Source organism: Quercus lobata, chromosome 5 (genome assembly GCF_001633185.2).
Source record: "Quercus lobata isolate SW786 chromosome 5, ValleyOak3.0 Primary Assembly, whole genome shotgun sequence".
NCBI classification, from domain to species: Eukaryota; Viridiplantae; Streptophyta; class Magnoliopsida; order Fagales; family Fagaceae; genus Quercus; species Quercus lobata.
Window position 1 is genome coordinate 83926567 of NC_044908.1, and position 25761 is coordinate 83952327.

At 34.2% G+C, this 25761-nt stretch overlaps 3 protein-coding genes and 1 non-coding gene across 17 annotated transcripts; 1 reads left to right on the top strand and 3 right to left on the bottom strand.

Annotated features, from left to right (window-relative positions):
• Positions 1-1060: 1060 nt before the first annotated feature.
• On the top strand, positions 1061-4510 carry LOC115992428 (pentatricopeptide repeat-containing protein At3g29230-like). Of its 7 annotated transcripts, none has more exons than XM_031116624.1 (4): positions 1061-3126; positions 3242-3390; positions 3493-3666; positions 4421-4510. In XM_031116624.1, exon 1 carries the CDS (start codon positions 1271-1273, stop codon positions 3071-3073), a length of 1803 nt encoding a protein of 600 aa, XP_030972484.1. In that variant the 5' UTR covers positions 1061-1270; the 3' UTR covers positions 3074-3126; positions 3242-3390; positions 3493-3666; positions 4421-4510. The 7 variants fall into 7 exon arrangements, with proteins under 7 accessions (XP_030972484.1, XP_030972486.1, XP_030972485.1 ...); XM_031116626.1 differs by having other exon boundaries at positions 1061-3096; positions 3239-3390; XM_031116625.1 differs by having other exon boundaries at positions 1061-3096.
• Positions 4511-6515: 2005 nt separating this feature from the next.
• LOC115991682 (uncharacterized membrane protein At1g16860-like) lies at positions 6516-13897 on the bottom strand. Of its 2 annotated transcripts, XM_031115524.1 has the most exons (6): positions 13554-13897; positions 13373-13415; positions 9690-10666; positions 8572-8727; positions 7808-8019; positions 6516-7162 (listed from the first exon to the last, which is right to left on the bottom strand). In XM_031115524.1, the coding sequence occupies exons 3-6, from the start codon at positions 10587-10589 to the stop codon at positions 6970-6972; spliced, it is 1461 nt and encodes a 486-aa protein (XP_030971384.1). In that variant the 5' UTR covers positions 10590-10666; positions 13373-13415; positions 13554-13897; the 3' UTR covers positions 6516-6969. The 2 variants fall into 2 exon arrangements, with proteins under 2 accessions (XP_030971384.1, XP_030971385.1); XM_031115525.1 differs by lacking the exon at positions 13373-13415.
• Positions 9107-9248, bottom strand: LOC115993449. Its single transcript, XR_004092984.1, has one exon. It is a non-coding gene; the product is annotated as a small nucleolar RNA snoR135 (small nucleolar RNA).
• Positions 13898-17991: 4094 nt separating the features above from the next.
• On the bottom strand, positions 17992-24888 carry LOC115989479 (uncharacterized membrane protein At1g16860-like). Of its 7 annotated transcripts, none has more exons than XR_004091955.1 (6): positions 24469-24888; positions 21276-22240; positions 20390-20545; positions 18914-19125; positions 18230-18511; positions 17992-18107 (listed from the first exon to the last, which is right to left on the bottom strand). XR_004091955.1 is itself a non-coding variant. In XM_031113165.1 (6 exons), the coding sequence occupies exons 3-6, from the start codon at positions 22158-22160 to the stop codon at positions 18319-18321; spliced, it is 1446 nt and encodes a 481-aa protein (XP_030969025.1). In that variant the 5' UTR covers positions 22161-22240; positions 22358-22453; positions 24469-24888; the 3' UTR covers positions 17992-18318. The 7 variants fall into 7 exon arrangements, 6 of the variants coding, with proteins under 6 accessions (XP_030969025.1, XP_030969027.1, XP_030969026.1 ...); XM_031113165.1 differs by adding an exon at positions 22358-22453 and having other exon boundaries at positions 17992-18511; XM_031113167.1 differs by adding an exon at positions 22982-23035 and having other exon boundaries at positions 17992-18511.
• Between the last annotated feature and the right edge of the window lie 873 nt (positions 24889-25761).

Consider the following 25761-nt stretch of genomic DNA (forward strand, 5'->3'; position numbering starts at 1 on the left):
ATTTAGAAATAAGAGTAAATTGTAAATTACACCCCTAAAGTTTGGGAGTGATTGGATTTTACACCCTAAAATTTCAAAATTTGGATTTTACCCCCTAATATTTGGGGGTGTTTGGATTTTACATTCTGAAGTTTCAGAATTTGAATTTTAGTTCCTATTTTAAGGGGTGTTTGGATTTTACCTCCTAAAATTTGAGAGTATTTGAATTTTACACTCTAAAGTTTCATAAGTTTATGGTGTAAAATCCAAACACTCACAAATTTTAGAAGGTAAAATTCAAATTCTGAAATGTTAGGGTATGAAATCCAAACATCCAAAATTCAATGGGTAAAATTGAAATTCTGAAACTTTAGGGGTAGAATCTAATCATCTCCAAACCTTAGAGGTGTAATTTGCAATTTATCCTTAAAAAAATAAAAAAATAAATAACTTTCAAGATTTAAAGTTGAAAACCAAACTTTTGACAAAGTTTACTAACAAAAACATAAAAACATAGGTGAAAATGGGCTTTTGCCCTTATTTTTTTTTTTAAAATCTAGAAATATGTCCTTGACTCCTTGTTTTGAAATTATATAGGGGCATGTTCCTGTTTTAAAACTCGATTTGTAAAAAATTGAGTTATAGGTAATCAAACTTTAAAAAATAATAATAATAATAATTTATGGAACTCGAGTTCCATAAACTCGAGTTTTACATTGAAACTCGATTTTAAGAAAATTGAGTTTTAAAACAGGGACATATCATTATATAGTTTTAAAATAGGGATATTGTGCTAGATATTTAAAAAAAAAAAAAAAAAAAAAAAAAAAAAAGGGCAAAAGCCCATTTTCTAACATATAAGGGGTATTTGGTAGAGTAGTTTGAAAAATGTTATTTGTAATTTTTTGAAATACATGAAAAAGTGTATGAAACTATATGTAATGTTATTTAAAATGTAAAATTGTGAGAATGAGATTGATGACCAAACATGCCCATAGTATCTTACCTATTATTTTTACATACCTGTCGCATCCGACACAAATTGTCAAATTCAACAAAGTCTTAGCCATGTATAGCGGCGGGACACACGGTGGCAAAAGTTGTCACACACAGCACAACGTGTGTCCCGCCGCTATACATGGCTAAGACTTTGTTGAATTTGACATTTTGTGTCGGATGCGATAGGCTTACTTTTATGCTTGTCAAAAGGTAGACCTTGATGTGATGATGCAAACTTATTAGAGACTACCCTGTTGTTTGTTTATTGTGTGTCCTAAATTCAAATCCCACAATGTTAATTTCCGCGCCAATCAGAGCCCCAACATGGGTTTCAAGACGAAGACTTTTGGAAGAGAAACTGTCGGACCTTCACAAATGGACCAATCTCAAGCAGGTAAAGCAAGTCCATGCTCAAATTTACAAAGCCAATCTCTTCCAAGACCTCTATGTAGCACCCAAGCTTATATCTGCCTTCTCATTGTGCCACCAAATGGTGTTAGCAGTCAGTGTTTTCAATCAAATCCAAGAGCCCAATGTGCACTTGTACAATACTTTGATTAGAGCCCATGTTCATAACTCTCAGCCTTCACAGGCTTTTGCAGCTTTCTTTCAAATGTTGAGTGATGGGGTTTCTCCTGATAATTTCACATACCCTTTTCTTGTTAAAGCTTGTTCTGGTGAATCTTGGTTTCCTGTGGTGCAAATGGTTCATGCCCATGTTGAAAAGTTTGGATTTTTTTCAGATATTTTTGTGCCAAATTCGCTTATTGATAGTTACTCAAAGTGTGGATTTGTTGGCGTTAATGCGGCGAGGAAGTTGTTTACGGTGATGGGGGAGAGAGATATTGTGTCTTGGAATTCTATGATTGGTGGTTTGGTGAAAGCGGGCGAGGTTGGAGAGGCACGTAAGTTGTTTGATGAAATGCCTGAAAGGGACGCAGTTAGTTGGAATACAATATTGGATGGGTATGCGAAGGCTGAAGAAATGAAAATGGCGTTTGAATTGTTTGAGAAGATGCCTGAGAGGAATGTTGTGTCTTGGTCAACCATGGTTTTAGGTTATTGTAAGGTTGGTGATATGGATATGGCAAGAATGTTGTTTGATAAGATGCCTGTTAAGAATTTGGTTACTTGGACTATAATTATATCCGGGTATGCTAAAAAGGGGCTTACAAAGGAGGCAATTGGCTTGTATGATAGAATGGAGAAGGCTGGGTTGAAATCTGATGATGGGGCTGTCATTAGTATTTTGGCTGCTTGTGCGGAGTCTGGTTTGCTTGGATTGGGTGAGAAAGTTCATGCTTCTATTAATAGGACTAAATTTAAGTGTAGTACTCTAGTTTCAAATGCATTGGTTGATATGTATGCAAAGTGCGGTAGCTTAGACAAGGCATATAGTGTCTTTAATGGGATGGCAAGGAGAGATGTAGTATCTTGGAATGCAATGCTCCAAGGGTTAGGCATGCATGGTCACGGTGAGGAAGCACTTTGGCTTTTCTCTAGAATGAAACAAGGTGGGTTTGTGCCAGATAAAGTTACCTTCATTGGTGTGTTATGTGCTTGCACGCATGCGGGCTTTGTTGAGGAGGGCCGTCGATACTTCTACGCAATGGAGAGAGACTACAGGATTGTTCCCGAAGTTGAGCATTATGGTTGCATGATTGACTTATTAGGTCGTGGAGGGCATCTTAAGGAAGCTTTTAGGCTTGTGCGTAGCATGCCAATGGAACCAAATGCCATTATATGGGGTACCCTTTTGGGCGCATGCCGAATGCATAATGCTGTGGATCTTGCTGAGGAGGTTGTGGATCACCTGGTCAAATTAGAACCATCAGATCCTGGGAATTTTTCTTTGTTGTCAAATATTTATGCAGCAGCTGGAGATTGGGACAGCGTTTCCAAATTAAGGCTGCAAATGAGGAGAACAGGAATCCAAAAACCATCAGGGGCTAGTTCTATAGAGGTCAATGATGAGGTGCATGAATTTACGGTATTAGATAAATCACACCCTAGATCAGATAAAATATATCAGATGATCAACAGATTGGTTCAGGACCTTAAGGAGGTTGGATATGTACCAAAAGCATATCAATAGAAGTTGGTGTGTATATTGAGTATGTAAGGATTCTTTTGTATACTGTTAAACAGGTCCTTGTTGTCTCCATAATGTTTGAAGTATTTCTTTTCTTTTGTCATTCGCAATTTTTCTTTTTCTATCCCTCTCTGCTTTTTGTAATTTTATATGTTTCCCCAACTTAAGCAGGTAGAATTGTCTTCGTAGACCTTGATTAAGGTTTATAGACCATGCTAGGCATCCTTATGACTCTTGACACCAATCAGATTCGGTTGCCTGCAAGGAAATATCATACTAAGAATGATGGTAATGCAGGCAACATCATACTAAAAATGATGGTATGAAGGGGAGAATGTTATAGTTAAAACTTCTTTTGGTTTTTGAATGATTTTTTACTTGGCTATGCAGTTTGCTATTTAATAGCTTCTTATTATATGCAGGTTCAATTCTAGCAACAATGAAGAAACACCCAACACACCAAAGGCAGATGCTCTTTTCATTCCTAAGGAAACTCTGAGAGCACTGGTCATTCGTCCAAGAGCATTGGTGTATGTGAGCCAGTGCAAAGAAAGCTTCTCAATCGAAGGATGTATCCACTCTGGTGCATGAGAATGGTAATTTGTTACCTTTTGTGCCATGAGGTTTCTGGTCAGTATCCGAGTTGTATTTGCATGCAGAAACAAAGGATTGCATGCAAAAAAAAAAAAAAATCTGTTTTTAATGAAATTTGATTCAAGAACACATTTTTAGAATTGATTCTTTTAAGCTTTGATGTCCTCCTTTTGGCATGCTACCTCCCCCTTTTTCTTGATGCTGGTAGGATCTTCATAACAGCCTTTGAATGATACTAGCTTGTAACCCATGTGAGGCATGGAATTTTTATTTATATCAAAGACTTTTATTAATTTCAGTTTAAAGTATATGCATTTTCAGTAATAAATAATGTTGTTTATGTAAGAGTCCTCAAATAAATTGCCTGTACACAAAAATATTAAGCAAATGAGAGAGGATCAATGTGCAAACAGTTTTAAGATACCTACTTGGACTAAGTAACAAAAAAAAAAAGAGCTTTTAATATTCCCTTGGGAAAAATGTCAGATCTCAATTTTCAATTTGGCAGTCTCCAGAAGGCATTCTCATGAACGCTATGTTGCAGTTTATCCTGTAGTTCTTATGCTCAATGTTGTAATGACAGTCATGAACTTTAAGAAAGATATATATATATTCCTTTTTTTTATATAAGAATGATATATATTTACGAGTTACTGATCTGAATTTAAACATATTTTGTGTAAAGTTGATGAATTTAAACATTGTTGAGACCTACGCAACCCAAATGCTTTTGGTTGAATACCATCTTTATTGCAGAAAATCCGTTGGAAGATTGTGTTGGCGTGTTGCCAAGGAATGTGTTCGTATTCTCAAAGTCAACCAGAAACCAAATGGAGTTAATGAAGATCATTCTGTTCAAAAAGGGGATTCTTATGTGACACTCAGTGGACTGGAGACAGAGCTGGTTACTACATCACTGCCAAAGCTCCAATAATATGTATAGAATTCACCAAGTCAGTGTCATAGCAATGTGAGCAGTGTACTGGGATTTACTAGGCTTGAGAATGGTAGAATGGGCTTTATTTTCATGTTCAATCATATCTGATATTTTATTTTCAGTTTTGTTTCCACACTTGCATCTTTTATGGTGATGCAATAGATTTATTCAATGGAAAAAAATTGCATTTGGAATTGTCTTTGAAAAATGAAATTCAGAGTCTGAAATTTCTTCTGATTGTTTTTAATGACATTTTTTTGGTTTGTTTGGGGGTTATTGCTGCAACAATTTGGAAAGCTATATGTCTAAGCCACTTAATAATGAAAATTATCTTAATAATTAATTAATCATATAGAAAAATACATTGTACAATTTTTTTTTTTTTTTTTTGAGAAAAACATTGTACGATAATATGTAACACATATGTTAAGCCATTTGGTATAACACATAGGAGATAATTTGATTATATAGTTTATGATATGAATACAAAATTGTAAATGAATATGAGAATCAAAAAAGGAAGCTCAACTAACATATCTTATTGTCTTTCCAACGGAGACATTTAAAGTTCAAATTCTCACAAATACATTAGTCTCATACTATTACACCAGATCATTTGCTTTGCCGCAACATCTTTCATAGGATGGATCCACAGATAATGCGCACTAAATTCTAACTAACTAGTTGTCAACTTGTCATCCTTTGATGGGTCTTCATCTATTCTATTCCTGCTCTATAAATGTATAATTGATTATATATATATGAGAATCAAATGATTGTCTCTATTAAATTCAAGGAATGTCACTCATCTATCCTAAAAGGTTGATCAAAATAAATTTCTCATCTACCAACATTTATCTGTATAGGTAGCATGGTATGAGATGTCGCTAGGATATTTGGACTGGACAATAGGGACTGCACATTTAGAAAGGGGCCAATATTTATTAATGGGTTTCCCTTTTTCACTACATTCCTAAAAAACATGTTTCCTTCTTTATAGTAGTATCATCATTTGACTTAAATTCCTTTTGCTCAAATTGAAGAATTCAAACAGTTCTAGGCCCACAAACTAATAAGAAATTACTTATCACACATTGACCTATAATTTTTTCTCCACCTCTGCCACATCATAATTGTAGCAATAAGTTGTGAAATAATTTGGAGTACTAGAAACAATGTGTGAATTCATTTTGCTCATACCCAAGGCTAAGCTCTGAAAGATTGAAATAATATATCTAGAAAGTAAGAATTTCTATACAAAGAATATAAACTCAATCTGCAGCATAAATCTGATACCCACTGCTTTAGTTGACGAAAGAACTCGCAAATGAGGTTTTTTTTTTTTGTTTTTTTATTATTTTTTATTATTATTTAAACCTAAATTCTCCTTAGAAGAATCAGATATTGCCACTGGACCGAACCACAGGTTCTTGATAGCCATGTCGTTTGCCTGTCTAGTAGTGAGTATTCCATTGTCACTGTATGTAATTTCTTGTCCTGTCTAAGGCATTTTCTGCAGATCTATGTAAAGTCTTCTGATTAATGATTGTACTTTTTAGTGTTTTTGTTTTGATCCATAAAGCTTCCCAATTAATCAAGATATTGTTTCTTGACTAATCGTCTAGGAACAATTCTTCAAGCCATACCATCTGAAATAAGAGAAGGTATCTCATGTCTTGAATATACACATCCTCCTCAAAAGTCATAATGTGTGGATCCCTGACGGCCGTGGTTCCATGATGATAGGGACAAAATTATTGCTAAAATAAAAGCACTGAATCTCTCAACAATCATTGCATTCAGCATGGACAGAAAATCCCTGCTTCACATCTTGTTTTATTATTCCATCCTCAAATTTTTAATAATCTCAATCACCTTACAGCCTTGCCTTGAATACATCCGTACGCAAATGGGTTAAAACCAAATGATGCCATATATATAATAAGACAGTCAAATTATGACTGGTCATTAGTGGGATAAAAATAATACATCAATAAGCCAGATTGATACAATTTTCTGTATAGAGACAATATGCTCATAACATTTTCCTTCTATCTAACATAAACCCAATCTGCTCAAAACAAGTAAAATTCCCATTGCATCAAGCCACCCCCAATAATTAAAAAAAAAAAAAAAAAAAAAAAAAAAAAAAAGCTTCCAACCCTAGAAGAAAAATAAAATAGAATGAAAGCCTGGAAAACTATACACCATGTTAAAGGAATAAATCACCACAACCCTACCTTAAACTATTACAATCTCCATCACTTTTTACTCCCACCACCAGCACCACTGATATTAATAAAGAGAGAGACGGAGAGAGAATACTTCCTAAGAAAATTAGCTGAAGAAGTTTACAGCTCACATACTGCTAAACTGGTATGACATCATTCTTTGATGCGTCTTCACACCTTAAAACAATACCGTCGAGGCTAGCAGACAAAATGCATTTGGTCCATTGGCATCCTGTTGTTATTGGCTCTGTTGGAGGGACAATCATAAGCACATTTTCATTTCTCTGAACAACTCCCATTACACTAACCGTGCTCCCCTCTTTGATATACCTACATTCTCAAGAATATAGTTTAGATGTACAGGCTCATTGGCAACCACTATATAAAAACTTATTTTTACACAGAAAAATGCACAAACATTGCATTTTTTTTTTTTTTTTTTTTGGAACTCATTGCTCATGTAAGCATCACATAAACTTAACTTTTAAAGTTGTGAGAACAAACAACCTATTAAAGCTTTATTTATTTAAATATATTATGCTTAATGATATTTATCAGCTATATATTTCAATCCTGTCAATACATATTTACTTATAAAAAAGAAAGGACCATGCATTGACTCCAAGATAAACACATCAGGCTTAGGCTGAAAATTATAGACCAATTCTACACCAGCTGAGGCACTTTTAGACCCAATGTAGACCAAACTATAAGGAAACCCACCCATAAGGACCATAAGACCACCATAGCCTCTGATCCTCACTCATGTAAGATATTGATGACTTATTTAAAAAGATAATAATAATAATAATAAATCAATAAGTAATGACTCATAAAAAAACAGAAAATAAAATTATAAAAGGGGATATTTACGTAACAACTCCTCCATGCAAAAAACAACACATTAGGATTAATCATTTGAACAAACAAAAAACAAAGGTGAACTGAAATCTTCCAATAAGAGAGAGCTTATACCCTTCTTTCAACCGCATTCTGCGTTCATCACTGGAGAGGTTCCTCTCTCCCAACCACCTGATGAACTCGGGGGACAATTCTTCAGTTTGTGGATTAACATCAATGACAATTGAGTCATCAACATAAGGAGTCACCTTTGCTCCACAGCCAGTCTTTACCAAGGCTCTCAACCCAGATTGGAAATCGGAGATGTAGAAATCAACCACACGCCTCTGTCAGATCAAGATACCAGTCAAAAATTGCAAAATCCCAAGAATATTTCACCCCAGTGGGCATAGTAAGTCTTTTGGCATCACCATTTGAGGGCCCTAATAACAACTCGATCTTTAAAACAAGCAAGCAATTAGACCAAGAATATTAGAGTTACAAATTTTGGATAGCAGCAAAGAGTGGATTGATATCTAGGATACATCATGGTATGGTAGAGGTTCTAAAAGAACATAAGAGTCCAGCGCATCTACCTAATAAAAAGTAGGCCAGGGACATCTGTTCATACCTTACCTACACGCATGAGGTATGATTTTGTTTGCAATAGTCTCTGATCCTTTGAAAATTTAAAAAGAGAGATAAAATGTTTCCATTATTTAAATAACCCAATCCTGCACCTCTTGACCCCACCCCCATGGGGCGTGCTAGCCCTCTTTTTGCCCAACACCCCAAAGAGGGTAAAAGATTTATAGCAAACTCAGGAAGTAACAGGTGATAAACTTTAAAGATGATAATACTATACACAAAACTATCAAGCCAATATTTCAGTTACTCACTTCTAACGATCTGAGCCCCCAAGTAAAATGACGATGTGAAGGGTTGGCAGCTTTTGAATCCCATCCTCGATACTCATATAAACTTGTTGATGTATATACACATCTAGGAATCTTTTGGAAAGATGACTCAAGAGGCACATTACCACAGGTGACCACCTTCAAAAAGAAAACCAAACATGTGATCATTGTCATTTAAGCATATGGGGAGATAGAAAGGGGGGAAGGGGATGAACACAGAAAACCAACAAGCCTTCCACTCCTCTTCTTTTTTTCTATTTTTGACAAGGAACAGAAAAAGCCAAAAGCAAAATCCTTGAAACACGATCCCTCTCTGTCTCTACACAAATGAAATATTAATGCCACATTACTAAGCAATTTCTGTCAACAAAATACATCGGTAACTTAGGTTTTATATTTTTAAAAATATTTACTCTCCAATAAATATTGACCACAGGTGTATTTTTTTTTTTTTTTTTGGGGGGGGGGGGGGGGGGGGGCAGGCGGGGGGGGGGAAGTAAAATAGAGAGAATAATTGTGATGTGGGGAAGATGATTGTTGATGATATCAATGGTTAAGATGAAACACAACTGCCCACCTCCCCCAGATTGATCTTGCAGGGAACTCTTTCGGAAACAAAGTGCACTGAGGACAACTCCGATACACACAATCCCTGCTCTACCTAACAAAACCTTGGAGTGGGACCATTTATATACAACAAATAAGATTAAACAGACATTTAAGAGAGAGAGAGAGAGAGAGAGAGGCTACGGGAGGCTAGATAGTTATAATATAATACTCTCACCACTAATACTTTCTGTCTTCTATCTCTTATTCTTTCCCTCTATTAGGGAAAAATCCCCTTTTACTCTCTTATTTCTCATTTCTGCAATTCAATTCTCATATCTTACTCCACATTTATTATATCTTGAATCCACAATTATAGCCTACTAATTGCAGAATTCAATTGTGCATGTGCTATATTTAGAAAAGGGGAAGAAGAAGAAAAAGGGGGGGGGGGGGGAAGGGGGGTTAGAATTTAAAAAATTATAAATATAAGTTGCCTTTGCATCACTAGAAGTAAAATCATAAAGTAAAAAATCATCAAGAAAACTACATACCCCAGAGACCTTCACATATTGCCCATTCTTCGCAGTTCTAAGCTCTGAATCAGGATAACGAGCAATGTAACCAATGATAGCTCTTCTCCCCCAAAAAGTGTTCCAAATGAATAATCCAGCAACTAAAGCAAAAAGAGCCACAACCACAATGAGGAGAATGGCATTGTGGACTGCTCCAAGAATAAATCCTCCAGCAATGAACCCCATCACAAATAGTAGAATTAGCAACCATAATACTGACTTTGGAATGTTCCTCTTAAAGGAAAACTCATCATCTTGAGTAAGAATAGTCACAGCCTGATTGTGAACAACAGCGGAACCTTGTAGTTTCATTGATCCCATAGAATCCATAGGACCAGATACCTTCCGAGGGGCCCCAGAAGAATTTAAAGGGCCTGAAGAAATGGGCCCAGATGTAATGAGACCTGTTGTTGGGAGATTAGGGGGAAGAGGCCCAGAGTTTTGGCGGCCTGTTGGTGTTACTCCACCAGATTGAGGACCAGATGATTTCTTCAAGGGCTCACCATGCTTATTTAGTGGTCCAGAATTTGATTTCTTTAACGAAGTTGAACCAGACATGCCTCCAGAAGATACAGGACCTGAAGTGGTATAGACAGCCCGTGCTGCAGCATTAGGCATAATTGGTCCTGAATGTGTACCAGCACCTCCAAAAGATCCAGTCCTTGACGGAGCACCAGTTATAGGTCCAGATTTCTTAGATTTAGAGCCATCCACAGGAATATCAAACATTTTCCCCAGTTCTCCTGATTTCTTGATATCTCCTCCAGTATAGGGCACAGCCACAGAGCTCATAGTTGGAGTCCTTTCCTTGGGCTGCTCTGGCCTCCCTGATACATAAAGGCCATTGCTGAGCTGATGAGATGGGATTCTGGAACCCATCAAGCTTCTTTAAGAAACCCCAGAAGAAATTATGCAAACACTAATGGCAGTATGATGACGTGATGCTCAGAGCCCTCCTGAGAACAAAAACATTAAAGCAATCATAATCATTGTTTACACTAAAAAATAATAACAGACACATACTCTCTAGGATGGGGGGAGATGGATAAGAGGCCAAAGCTAAATTTAAATACATAAATAAACATAGAACCAGTTTGAGAGTTTAAATAAAATATGAGCAGATCAAAAGATTCAAAACCGTCAATTTGAACGGCAGAATTGATTATGCTAAAACAAAATGCATTTCTATATAAACATAAAAAGCATTCTTGATGACATAGACATACTACTAGAATGAAAGTGAACAATTAAAAACTCAGAAAAAATTCCCATTGGTAAACTAAAAGATATATTATACAAAATAAAAATGAAAATATCACAAACACCAAGTTTTATCAAAAGAAACTGCATAGCATGTTCTCATAATTGATCAAGAAAAGTTTTAAGAATCTACATCCAATAATTAATCAAAGAACCCATTCACCTCAGGCTGGTAATGGTCAAAGGTAGAAGCTAAAATCTAAAAGGAAGCAAAAATTTATTAAGAGTTCTACATGATGGCTATGTAGACAGAATATGTCGATGGTATATTGGAAAGAAAACGAACTATTAAATAAGTAATTAAGTTCTACATCAGTATTATTTTATCATAACTCATATAGCAGCAGGGCCAGGAAGAAGATAGCATTACAGAAGAGGCTTAGAAGGATAAAAGAAGAAGATTGAATATAAATAAACTGAAATTGAAGATGAGAGCTGACATCAAGCTAAAGCATAAAACTAATAGTCTGATTTCCTATTGCTCAGCACCGATTGAAGTAATTTGCACAACTGCAAGAAGATTGGGCTCATCTACGTGTGAGAATCAGTATGTATAAATGTAGATACACAGTTATGCTATTTTTTTGATATGATGTTATAATTACCTTTTCTTTTTGGGATTGGTAAGTTATGCACACACCATGTGGGTAATGAACCCACAACCACACCCTCCAATCCATTCATACGAGAGAAGGCACCATTTGAACTAGAGTCACAACTTAAATTCTATACTTGTATTGTAACCTAAAGCATAACAATGCACATCACGCCTAATTAATACATCAAGAAAAAGGCATCATTTGGGGTAAAAGCCATCTCATAATTCCTTCTTATATTGCTTATGTCTCTCCTATTCTACAACCAACAAATATTAGTATTTCAAAGTCAAGAGTGTGTCCAATATGTGTCAAGGAGTATCCAAGAGGTATAAGATGCTTTAGGAAAATTTAAAAATATTTCTTAAATTTTTAGTTATGAATTGGATAGCATCCAGGAGCACCCAAAAAATATGGTTACCTGATAAGGTTTTGACAGAGAGATGGTTCCCAAAGTATTAAATTTCTATGCTACTTATTCGAACACCGATGATACAAAGAAACTTTTCCATCATTCAAGTAAAGAGAACAAAGCATAACCCTACCAACATTTACAAAACAGATCAAGAAACAAAGAAGAGAAAAGGCAGAAAAAAATATTGCATGGACTAAGAGGTGGAGCAGAGATTTTATTATACATTGAGCTCTAGACCCAATGCGAATCTACATTCTCAAATTTCAAATAGAAGCTTTTCAGTCCCCCAGATATCTCACTAAATTTGGGAACTACAAAAGAGAATTTACACTTTTTAATAGGGGGGAAAAAACATCACAGTTTTTCATTCATAGAAAGTTTTGACAAAATATTGCAAATCAAGAAACAAATCCATATGAAGAACCATTTTCATGGACCAAATGAAATGAACAGAGCATAAAAGGATCACCATTTGATACTTAAAAGAGTTAGAAAATAATTAGTAATAAAAGTTTAAAAAAAAAGGTCTGGAGCAATAGTCATATGATTAACAAAATTCATAGTATAGGATTAACATCCAATCTATCATATCAGCAACTAGATAAATGAGGATTATTACATTTACAAAGAAGTCAACCACAGCACTTGCTGGCATATAAGATTCAAAGAACCTGAATCCACCCCAATTCAAAGAAACAACACAACCAAAAATCATAACTTTGAACCAAAAACACTAATAAATACAAGACTTACCAAAGACCAAAATTTTACTCCTTGGAAGTAAAGTCCAAATTCTAATATTAATAATTCTTAGTTTATCAGTTTATTTCCCTACATATTCTCAACCAAACAAACCACAAAGGCAAAAATTACCCATTACAAGCCAGAAAAAAAATAAAAATAAAGGAAGAAGAAGGAAAAATTAGAATATTCCATATTTGGAAAGATTACAGACAAATGGCACCCTCTTCATTCTCCAACCACCCCAATTACCAGATTTTATAGCCCAGAGCCAATGAAACAAACCATAGACGAAAAAGATCTGTAGAAACAAGTACAGATTACAATGCTTAAGAGTTCAGTAAAGTGAAGGTTTTTGTCTAGTGAAGTCCCATATGATGAAAGCAAAAATATAAAACAGACAATAAAAAGGAAAAAAAAAATCCAAACCTTTTAAAACTGTCATTCCATTTTCTTTTCCTACATTTTCTCAACAACCAAACAAAACCCAGATTTCAAAACAAATGGAAGCCCCAGAATCTTCCACATTTAGAAGGATTTCACACAAAATGGTATGGCTAATAGGAACCCAAAACCACATTAAAAAAACAAAACAAAAATGACACCCATTTAGAAAAATAAAACAAAAAAATGAAGAAAATAAGACATACCCAGGTCAGCACTCAGTTCAGAAACCAATAAAATGGAGAAGATCTGAGAAAAGAAATGAGGCACTCAATCACAAAAAGTGAAGCAACTAAGAGAGAAAACAGAGTAAGGGGCAGGGGCATAATGGGGGAAAAGAGGGAACTTTAGTGGCAACATAGCATAAGATAAGAAAAAGTCACAAACCTGAAGGAGAAGGAGAAGGAGAAACAGAAACAGAAGTAGTAGCAGAAGCAGAAGCAGCAGCAGAAGCAGTATGGGTTGAAATCAGGAGATTTGGAGACATCATCATGTGTTTGATCAAAGTCACTACTCAGCTTCACTAGGGACCAAACTAAATATATCCCATAATATCTCTCTCTCTCTCTGTTAAAGCGTGTGTGTAATATCCCTCTCTCTCTGTTAAAGTGTGTGTGTGTGTGTGTGTTTGAGTGTGTGGCTTTTTGTGTGAGTAGAGACGAGAGAGAGAGAACAGCAACAATTGGTGGGTTGTCTCGTCCGGCAAATCACTCAAAGCTGAGTGAACAGCACGATTAACGAGGTAGTAGAAATGTTTTTATTATAATATATATATAGAGAGATCATATAATAATAATACTGGCCATCAAAAAAAGATTATCTAATGTTTATATTTGACTATGACTATTTTTTTTTCTCTCTAAAAAAAAAAATAAATAAATAGTCATAGTCACTCTTGAATTGACATTTTTGTTCATGATATTTCCATCAAAATGCTTAGTCTACCCCTGACTAATGACTAAAGGGGGCATGACTTTCTAGAAAAAAAAAAATATATATATATATATATATATAATTTGCAAAATTCGATAGTTTGGATAAAAAACTTGAATCATGCATGTTTAGGTTGGAAACACAATTGGGTTTAACTTAAAGTAGTAAAAATTTTTGTTGTTGAATAAGAAACTTGGATTTTAACCATGCCTATGTATAAAACTAATTAATATATTAGACTAATGATAAGAGTAATCATTATAGAGTAGATGTCATAGATTGAGTTTCTAAACTATTTATAAATTAAAAAATACTGAAAATACCAAAAAATGTTAATCAATTGAATTACAAGACTCTTAACTATAATTTAAAGTTTCTAATTTATATATTTTCCATTGTTTTGTCTGTCCCCATATTGGATTTGGACTTAGAGGTCCATTCACTTTAATGATTTTATATTTTGGAGAGAAAAAAATTTCTCGATCTTCTAATAAGGGAATTGTTTTCTTACGATTTAATTCTATCATAATCTATTCATACAATTATTTACTTAACAAGTGTAATACCAAATTTGATGGTTCGAAGTATTCAAAACAAAATTGATGATTCAAAAAGGAAAATACTTTTTTTATTAAAGGAAGAAGAGAGAGAAGCATGTTTGTTTGATTTGTAAGAATTTTAAGATTGGGATAATCAAGAGTTTTGTAGCTCAATTAGCATCTTATGGTATTTTCAATGAAATTGTCTAGGGCTCAAATTCCTCATCTCCCATTGTATCTATCAAATTATAAAATTATTTTAAATCTTCATATTGGTAGAAGCAATATATGATATGAAAAATTTTGGGCCAGATGAGATTAATTCTATTGTAGAGTTTTTAAAATCCTAAAAATTCATGTTAAATCAATAATTTAGATTTTATCTGTGGGGGTATGAGGATCCAAAGCAGTAATAAAGTGGGCAAGGTTGTTTTCGAGGAGGGGAATTTCATGAGGAGTCTTTGGAGAAAAACTATTTTTCTAATAAAGGAGTTCGGGATATTGCCTTGAGAAAAAAAAAAACCAAGGATGGAGGACTCCATATTAACCTCGGAAGGTCGAGAATCAGGCATGCATGGAGCATGGTGCAATCCCAAGGGAGACAAAGGTAACTTGATATCAAAGAAGGAAGAGAAGAAAAATGAAGGACAAGGCAGCCATCTCCTCCACATTAAATGCACTACAACCACTTAGTTGGCCGCATTAATGGGGAAATAACCCTGAACATTGTCCCACATAGCTCATGTTCTGATGTAAAGACCTTCTAGCAAGGCCTTGATAAGACAATTGTCAGGGGAGTTTAATCACCCTCCAAATGTAAGATCTAGATGTATTTTTGTTAAGTTATATAAAGCCAAAAAGTGCCTGAATCATAAAAATAAAAAAAAAATAAAAAAGAGGAAGCTTTTAGTTGAAGAAAAAAAGGAGAGAGAACGGAACCAGCCATTGTACCTTCTTCCTTGGACAAAACCCAAGGACAAACACTTAGTCAATTCTGAATCTATTTAGTTAATTGTCAAGCTCCAAGATTGTCATCTTTTGTTACAAAAAGGGGTATTTAACGTTGACCTTGCATCTCATCTCTAAAAATTTATTGTGTGGATAACATAGATTCCTTCTTTTATTTTTCTACTCACCACATTATCATTTTATCAATAATATACCATATTAAAACTAATCAATATTTGTTTAAATAATGATATCATAGTAAACTCTAGATCATTGATTTAACAATAAATTGTTATTTGACGATTTTAAGAACTCTATACACTCATAACTCTATCACAAATTTAAACTATCCCTTTTAAAAGTGATATTTAAACCTCTTTAAATGGAAAAATTATTAAGTATTTCTAAATTCCACCATTTCACATGAATGGTGGATGTCATCATGAATTTATCAACTTTGATTGCCAAATTACCCTAATTACTTTTAGTAAAAATTAAAATGGTCATTCTTTCTTAATAAGGCTAGAAAGGTACAACAAAGCATTTTATTAAAAAAATCTTTAAGTTTATAATTTTATCAATTAGAGATATCATGGTAATTGAAAAGTTTTTTTTACTAATAATTCACTCTATATAATGTTTAATATAATTATTAAATTCTCCTTCTCATTATTGTAATTATCGAATTATAAATAAATAAAATTATATTCTTGCTTTATTTTTGCCCCCCGCACTTAGACATGCATATTTTGACACGTTGCAGTCAACTTTTAGTAGTGTTAGGTTTATAAAGTTTCACATCCAAAAAAAGTTCACTTAATGGTTCCCTCTTCCTGTCACATGTTATTGTGAAGACATACAATATAATGTGGAGGTCTTGATCATTATAGGGATGCCATGTCCTATGAAATTGACTTGTAGAGGTCCCTGTTTTTTTTAGATTAATATAAATGTTGTTTAGAATAATCAAAGGTCACCCTCTTAATGTCACTATTGCTCACATAAATTGACGTTATCATGTCCCCTCATATTTTGCCTACAAACGGTGAGTCTACCTCTGACTTCCCAGTTTCTAACATTTCTTGCCGTAGGGGTAGGAGTATATGACTTTTTGTTTTTTTGGCTGTATTTTCTTCTTCTTCTATTTTTTTTTTTTCTCTTTTTTGACTAAAACTTGTTTTTATCATAATTGACTAAAACATATTTTATTTCATCTAGTTGTAAACACTTCCATTTTTTTAATCAATTCTCAGGTTGGGTAGTACTATCTAGTAAGGGTTAGAAAAGGGTAACTACTCATCCTTTTAAAATAAGTATTTGACTAAAATGTAAAATTGACCCTTTAACCTTCTTTAGATTTCATTTCAGTTCTTTAACTTTACTTTCGTTTATTTCAATCCTCTAAGTTTCAGATTTATTCAATTAAGACATTTTTGTTAACTTTTATTAAAATTTTTTTTTAAAAAAAAATTCTGAAAAATATTTTTCAATCATTAATTAAATTTTTTTAATTAAAAAAATTTGAAGAAAAATTTATAAAATTGAAAAATTAACCACAACATATAACAAAAGTTGATGAAAAAGCCGTATTTGAATAAAGTTAAAAGTTAGAGAACTGAAATGAACAAAAGCAAAATTAGAAGATTGAAGTAAAATCTGAAGAAATTTAAAAGATCAATTTTGCATTTTATCCCAAGTATTTTTAAGACCAAAGAGTGAGGATTTTGGGAATCTTTGAACTATAAGATTACTGCCATTTTGATCTTCTTCGTAACTTTCATTAACTACCCATAAATGAAGTCATTTTGTTTTATAACTCTGGGAAAAAAATTAAATTAAATTTGAAGTTCCCAGATTAACGGCAGTTCAGAAGTCTAAGGGGTAAATTGTAGAATTTGAAACTTCAAGAACAAAACCAATAACAATTAGAAAGTCTGCATGCATGATTTATACAAATATTTATGAAAGGAAAATTGTGATTCACTAATCTGTTCTTATACAATGCCTCATACAGGATATTTTCTTCATATTTGACATTTATAGATAATAAAAATCTTTACAGTGATTGTGTATCAATTAGAATAGGCAAATACAACTTCCATTCCATTCTTAGTCTACAATATAAATAATTAGGGATGACAAAAGGGCAGGATGGAGTTGAATCAAGGTTGCCCTATCCCATCCCTGTCCTGTCGAAGGTATTTTGCCATTCTTGATAAGGTGGCTTTGACATTAATTTGGTATAACTTATGTCAATCATTAGAAAAGTATAACTATATACTTGAGAAAGCAATTTATATGGGGCAAGTCATAGAAGAGAAAGATTGGTTCCACCCCCACCTCCCCACCCCTTCTCTCCCCTTCAAATATGGAATACAAATAACCTCACAAGTACAATTCCAATATGAAAAATCAACTCATGAATCAAACATTTTCTTTCCTTTTCAACATAACTGCAGTCTGCTCAAACCTGTAAATTTTCTCATTACATCAACACGCCCATTACAAAAGCTTCCAAACCCTAGGAAAAATAACGGAATGAAAACTCCTTAAAACTATACACCAAGCTAAAGGTGGGGAAAAAAATAAAGGAAACAAAAAAGAAAAAGATAAAAATCACATCATCTTAATCAACATACTTACCACCACTTTTTTACTACAAACACCACCACCATCACCAATTTCTGATATTACGAACAAGATATTTCACAAATGACTGAATGAGTGATGTCCTAAACAGGTATGACATCAATTTTTGATGTATCTTCACATCTCAAAACAATACCCTCAAGGCTAGCTGGAAAGATACATTGTGCCCATTGACATCCAGTTGTTAGTGGATCAGGTGGAGGGACAATCATAAGCACATTGTCATTTCTCTGAACAACACCCATCACGCTAACCGTGCTACCTTCTTTGATGTACCTACAGACGTCATCAGCAGTTTCAAGGTTTTATCACAACGTTCTACTGTTGAAGGTTTTTTTTTTTTTTTTTGATACATTGCAAGTGGGGATGGAGAATTTGAACCCTAGATATCTTTGTTGGAAAACACCAAGAAATGGCATTGGACCTAAAGGTCATTGGTACTGTTTAAGACTTCGATTATTCTTGATTATTAACAAACAAGGCATTTGGTTGTCCCTTAATCCAATCATGAAGTAACTGGTATATGTTATACTTATGCATTGGACTCAATAATGCTAAACTGGGGGCTCCCTCCCACCCAAGGACAAGGAAAAGAAAATGTGAATCTTTGGTTAACATTTTTCATCAGACAAACAAACTAAGGTGAACAAAACTCTAAAGAATAAAACAGTTTCTTACCCTTCTTTTAATTGCATTACACGATCATCACTTGAAAGGTTCCTCTCTGCCAACCAGCGGAGAAACTCAGGAGACATGTCTTTGTTTTCTGGGTTAACATCAATAAGAACAGAGTCATCAACATAAGGAGTCACCCTTGCACCATAGCCTGTCTTAACCAATGCTCTTAACCCAGACTGGAAATCAGAGATGTAGAAGTCGACCACATGCCTCTGTTAAACAACATAAACAGAAGATTCAAGATAAACAATTGAAATGAGTTGGGAATGCCTCTGCAAATTCCCGATGAACAAAAGGTTTCTGTTGATAGTGGCATGTCTCTGGCCTGCATGCATCAATCAACAGAATTGTAATGAGATGGAAACTTGGCTTAAAAGGCCAAAAGGCAAGACATTTTACAAACACGCCAACACCCCTACTCTCCTCTAAGCTGCTGTATGCTGCATAAACGTTTTTTTTTTTTTTTTTGCCCTTTTAAAAAATACAAAACCCCTCAGACATTGCCCAATAGAAGCAAGGGCTGAGAATTAACTAATCCAAATTCTTTCTTTGTAGAAGCCACTGAGGGTAACTGGCTGGAAGGTTGAACTATAAGCCAAGAAAAGAAACCAAGGGCTTCCTTTCACTCACAAAGCTCATGGGAGAGAGCTTTTGCTTCTTCATTTTTTTTGGTCCGTTACACATGCACCCAATGAGTCTTGAAATATGACCTCACCCTCCCCCTAGAACTTATAAGGAGAGAGGTGTCAATTGAGCTAGAGCTCATTGATATAGGAGAGCTTTTGTTTGGCTCTCAAGAGAGGCCTATTGTGTTTGACGAACGATAATTTTAAATTTGACTGCAATTTTCTTTAATAAGTAAATGGTGGGGGTTGGACAGATGGGGTTTGAACCACAAACATCAGACACCACAAAAGATGTCATTACCACTGGACTATCACTTGAACCCTAAAATTTGATTGCGATTGACATGAGGTTAATGAATAGAAGTACTCTCCCTGATGTATGTTAGCATTATATTTGCTTTTCTGCTCCACTTACGCAAACCGGGGAAAGATGCGTGCCTTTCTGGAAAAATGTTAAAAAATTCTATTATTGGCACAATTCTATAACACCTAATGGTGGAGACATGCCCAAAGTGTCTTTTCTAAAAAGCCTTTAAGACTAAGGGTGGGATCAAAACATGGACATCCTGGTTAGCAGAAAATAGATTTATAGCAGAAAAAGGTGAAAAAATGCCAAGATATGCAAATGGTATCCAACTAGTAAGGCCAGGAACCTTCAAGGGTGATCAATAGTTTCATTAGATTCAAATATAAATTCATAGTTTTTCTAGATAAGTAAAAAACATGCTAAAATATATCATACACCTAAAACAACAATAGAAAATTTCCATAGAAATCTCATGGATGGTATAAGATCCAACTCATTATGAACCACCAACGGCAACTGAGAAGTAATATTTCAATTACTCACCTCAGATGATCGAAGTCCCCATGTAAAACGACGGTGTGTAGAATTGGCTGGCTTAGAATCCCATCCTCGATACTCATATAAACTGGTCGATGTATAGACGCATCTAGGAACTCTCCGGAAGGATGACTCAAGCGGTACATTACCACAGGTAACAACCTTCAAGAATTAAAACAAAAAAGCTCATCAGATTTTCATATAGATGTCACTTAAAGCGTGAGCAAAAAAGTAACATTAAGCAGATGAAGAACTTTCACACAAGAAAACCTACCAAGCCTTTATCCACTGCACAGAAATCAATTTTCTGCAGCCAATTAATGCCTGTTTATAACTTGTGTTCAAGATACTCTCTTTATTTCTCTCTCTCTCTCTCTCTCTCCACACACTGACACACACGAAGACAAACATACAAAATACTGAAGTATAAAACATTGATTGCCAAAAGAAATCTTGTAAAAGTAAATATTGTTTTGTAGATCTCCATAAATACATTTAAAAAAAAAAACTCACATAATTTGACAACTGATGCTATTCATAAGAAATCTTTTTCATAAAATTTCTACTAACATGAACTTTCTAAGATTCTTGTAAGAATTCTATGTTCACATGTCCAAGACATTAAGATAATCTATTTTCATTCAGTATGTGGCCATGTCAAGATAAAATACTCGAACCCTTTCTAGTAATTCCTCTTTTATTCAATTTTCATTACCGCAGCTATTTAGTCTTCCACTGTTTTTACTGTCAGGAAAAAAAAAAAAAAAAACCCAAAACCTTTCCAGAAAAAGAAGAAAAAAATTCAATTCACATAAGCATAGATCTTAATCAGTAAAAACTGCAACCACAGCAGATATATAAGAATTATATCAGCACTTCTTAAGCTACATACCCCAGAAACCTTCACATATTGCCCATTTTTTGCAGTTCTCAGTTCAGCATCAGGATAACGAGAAATGAAACCTGTGATAGCTCTTCTCCCCCAACATGAGTTCCAAATGAATAATGCAGCCACTGAACCGAAAAGAATTATCACAACAATGAGCAGAATGGGATTGTGGACCGCTCCAAGAATAAAACCCCCAGCAATAAATCCCATCACAAATATCAGAATCACAGACCAGAATATTGGCTTTGGGAAGTTCCTTCTGAAGGAATATTCATCATCTTGGGTCAGAGTAGTCACAGCTGGGTTGTGAGCAACAGAGGAACCGTGTGTTTTGATTGACCCCATGGAATCTAGAGGCCCAGAGACCTTTCTTGGGGCCCCGGATGAATTTAGTGGGCCAGAAGAAATAGGCCCAGAAGTAATAAGACCTGTTGTAGGAAGAACTGGGATAGGGCCAGAGTTTTGGCGTGTCACTCCACCAGATTGGGGACCAGATGACTTCTTCATAGGTTCACCATGCTTATTCAGTGGCCCAGAATTTGATTTCTTCATTGAAACTGAACCAACCATGCCTGAAGATACAGGACCTGATGTTGTATACCCAGCCCGAGCTGCTGAATTTGCCGTGATGGGTCCTGAATGCGTCGCAGCACCTCCAAAAGATCCAGTCCTTGAAGGAGCACTGGTTAACTGCCCAGACTTCCTAGATTTAGAGCCATCCATTGGGATATCAAACATTTTCCCTAGTTCTCCAGACTTCTTGATATCACCACCAGTATAGGGCATGGCAGTTGAACTCATTGTTGGAGTCCTTTCTTTTGGCTGCTCAGGCCGGCCTGAGACATAGAGGCCATTGCTGAGTTGATGAGATGGGAATCTGGAACCCATCAAACTGTTTTAAAAGAACCAAAAAGAAGTCCTGCAACAAACACGACTACCAGTATGCTGAAACAATATTTGAAGTCCTACTGCAAAAATGAGAAAAATAAAGAACAAGAGAAATTTTAGCAGGAAATATTTCAAATTGTTAATAATAACCAAGCATCAGAAGTAAAACTCTAAATTAGAAATAAGGAGAAACAGACCTAAGTATACTATTCTTGAATCTATCAGAATCTTCCAATCAAGCTAGAACATAAGTGGTCCAACACATCACATTTATCTTACTACTACAAGAGATGCTGAATGAGAAACAATTAAAATTCATAACTCAAAAATCTGATGCCATATTCAAATGACAGGCCAGTTAATCGTGACACAATGGTATCATAGTTAAAACAAACTATCAAAACCACTATCATGAAGAATTATGGATAAAGCAAAGTGGAAACATACAAAGTTATAACATACAAATAACATACTGACACAATAAATAATGATTGGAATAGGTTTCATTTTGAGAGAATTAACAGTAAAATCAAAAGAACTACTGATACTATTACTAAGTTTCTCTCAATAATTAAGAAAAAAATAAATGCTTTCTCTCAATGAGATCCACACAAAGAATCCCTAATACAATAAGTAAAAAAGTCTATAATACAATCCAATCATGTTAGCATTAACCATAGTAAAGTCTATAATACAATCCAATCATGTTAGCATTAACCACAGTAAGTTCTAGTTAGTGAGTATATGTAGGAAAATAATAGAAATTAATAGATCGAATCCAACGTTCTACATTTTCTTTTGGCATAAAAATAAGAACTCACCTTATCCAAGCTAAGTAATTGTATAAGGATTGAGGTTCCTCGCTTTCTCAGGGCCTAAATAATTAAAATGTGATTTTCAATTCTTTTCCCATCCATTCTTTACGTTAAAACAGTTGAAACTTCAAAAAGATGATTTATACTCCAAAATCCAAATTTTTCTGGGGAAAATTATAATATAGAACTAAGTCAACTAAACCAGAAGGCTCATAACTTAGGCACGCTAAATCACTGAGCAAAATCAAGCAGTCTCCTTATTGCAACCAAGCTAAAAACAGTTGTCTTTTGAGAGACCAACCATCCAAAGCACCATTTTTAAAGAATATATTAAAGAAACATAGATTACTGAAAACACCTATGTGGTTTTTTATTTATTGATTTACATTTTTTTATTGATGTTTTTTCTGAACCTAAGAACTATCCCTTAAAAATTGACCCAAAGCCTAAGTGGGACAACCACTGAACCATTTCAAAAACAATTTTTTTTTTTTGATAAGTGATTTCAAACACAATTCAAGAAAATACAAATCCAAAGCCCCGTAGATCAGAACTAATACGCCAAATCCAAATAAAATGCATCCCAATACATAAGATCTAAACGAGATTTTGGAACTAAAGACCTCAGTGTAAGACAGAACTAAAAATCAAAACTTTAATTTATCAACTTTTCCTATACCATTTCTAGAAGAATCCTACCCAAATTTTTAGAGAGATCCAAATGAGAGAGAGTTTTCAGACATCCATCATCCACAAAACAAAAAGTTTATAGCTCAAATCAGACAGAAAACGCCATTTTCTACAAACTAAGGAAATTGAAGGACTAGTGCAATAAGCAGGAAATCAAAGATCTGAAAGTACACACTTAAATGAAGGATTAGATTTCATTGGTTCCCAAATAAGAACATGACAAATTTAGAAATTTACATTTTACATCCTTTCCTAAATTTTCTGACCAACCAAGGACACTATTAGAAAGAAAATTAATCACACTTCAAAAAAGATATAAAATATAAAATATCTTCTATATTTAGAAATGTCTAAACAAAACATCTTCAGACCTCAATCTCCCAAACAAACAATAAATAAACAAAGCATTCCCGAAATATCATTCTGACAAAAACTCTGGATAGTGAAGAAGATCTGAAAGTAGAGAGAGAGAGAGACAGAGATTATGGACTATAGCTTCTTTTGGATCTGAGAGAGAGGAACAATGAGAATTGAACATTGACCAAAAACCGAAACGTAACCAAAACGTAATATAAAAAGGGAAAGGAAAAAAAAAAACCATGTATATAATCCACATTATAATTAAGAAAAGAATAGATTTTTACAGCCCGAATCAAAGAAACAAGGCATACCCAGATCACCATTTTGACCAAAAATGAAGGAAATGTGGAAGATCTACACAGGTAAGCAGAGAAATTCAAATGGGGTTTGCTCAGAATTCAATCTAAAGAGGGGCTATTGAAAAAAGAAAGAGATGGGTGTACCTGAAAAAAAAAATGAATGGGGAAATGGTTGGAGTTAGTAGTAGTGGTGGAAGTTGTGATTTTGCTGGTGAGTTTGAGATCCCATCTCCATATTAGTCACCATCTTACTCTCTCTAATATTTCTCTCTTTCTCTTTCTGTCTCTCTCTCTCTCTCTCTCACTCTCTAAAGTCTTTTTCTTTTCTCTCTTTCTTTCTCTCTCTTCAAAGAGCCGCAACAACTGGTGGGTTGTCTAGTCCCGCAAAAACCCACCAAACAATAAGTAAAATACTCCTATTAGCTTCAGACACAACCTTCCTCACACTCTCTCTCTCTCTCTCTCTCTCTCTCTCTTTTGTCTGTCTTTGTTTTGTTTGTGGGTTTTTGGTCAGATGAGATCTTCTTCTCACCTCACCTCCTTTTTTTTTCCTAAGGAAATGGTTAAATGATGGCACCGAGGGCCGGTGAGGTGAGAGAGTTTTTAATAAATCCAAACGATCATTATCATGCTTATTATGGAACCAGTTTTTGGTACATTAGCCAATCAAGAAAAAAATTTAGTGTTGGTACCAAAAAAATAAATGATAAAAATTATATTCTCATTTAGAGACTTGGCCTGTTGTGAGTAGTGAGTGAACCACTAATTGAAAAAAATTATGCTTAAAAGAAATTTTATATATATATACCATACACAATTTTATATAATTATAGCAAATCAAATATATATAAAAAAATTAAAAAAAAATTATATAAGTTGTAGCAGATTGGTGTGTTGGTAATACTCTAGTACTACTAAAAAATATATTTTTGGTGAGATTGTTTATATTTAAAGAGACTTAAAATTTGTATTGTATATTCAAAAGTTAGGTTATTTTAAATATACACCACAGTCAGTTTTTTTAAGACTTTCTCTCTATTCCCGTATGTGTGTGTTAAAATACTTAGTATTCTTAAAAAAAAAAAAAAAATTAAGTATATCTATGAGAAACACAATCTTATTATGTTGCAACACAATAAGATTGTTGAATTTAGATATTATTATACTTTTATCCTTTGAGGGGATTGTTTATATTTTGGTCCCTTAAACTTAAAATTTTTCATTTTCGTTTCTCAAGTTGTATTCAATTATCAAAATAGTCCTTACGTCCATCTTAGTTAGTGATTTGCAAATTACTACATTCCAAATAAGCTCAAAATGGCATAATTTTTCTATTTGAAATTATGTCATTTTGAATAGTGTTAAATTATTATTATTATATATATATATATATATGATCAAAATTAATGAATAAATCTTTGCCTCTCTGTGTCTCTC

Excerpts from the sequence above, each read along its gene's own strand:
- LOC115992428 (XM_031116623.1), top strand. The coding sequence starts at position 1,271 with ATGTTAATTTCCGCGCCAATCAGAGCCCCAACATGGGTTTCAAGACGA.
- LOC115989479 (XM_031113168.1), bottom strand. The coding sequence starts at position 22,160 with ATGGGTTCCAGATTCCCATCTCATCAACTCAGCAATGGCCTCTATGTC. Across the intron at positions 20,546-21,275 it reads AATATGTGAAGGTTTCTGGG|GTTGTTACCTGTGGTAATGT; the intron begins GTATGTAGCTTA and ends TAATTCTTGAAG. Across the intron at positions 19,126-20,389 it reads GGGGACTTCGATCATCTGAG|AGGCATGTGGTCGACTTCTA; the intron begins GTGAGTAATTGA and ends GTTGTTTAACAG.
- LOC115991682 (XM_031115525.1), bottom strand. The coding sequence starts at position 10,589 with ATGGGTTCCAGAATCCCATCTCATCAGCTCAGCAATGGCCTTTATGTA. Across the intron at positions 8,728-9,689 it reads AATATGTGAAGGTCTCTGGG|GTGGTCACCTGTGGTAATGT; the intron begins GTATGTAGTTTT and ends TTCTTTTTGAAG. Across the intron at positions 7,163-7,807 it reads AGAATGCGGTTGAAAGAAGG|GTATATCAAAGAGGGGAGCA; the intron begins GTATAAGCTCTC and ends TTGAGAATGTAG.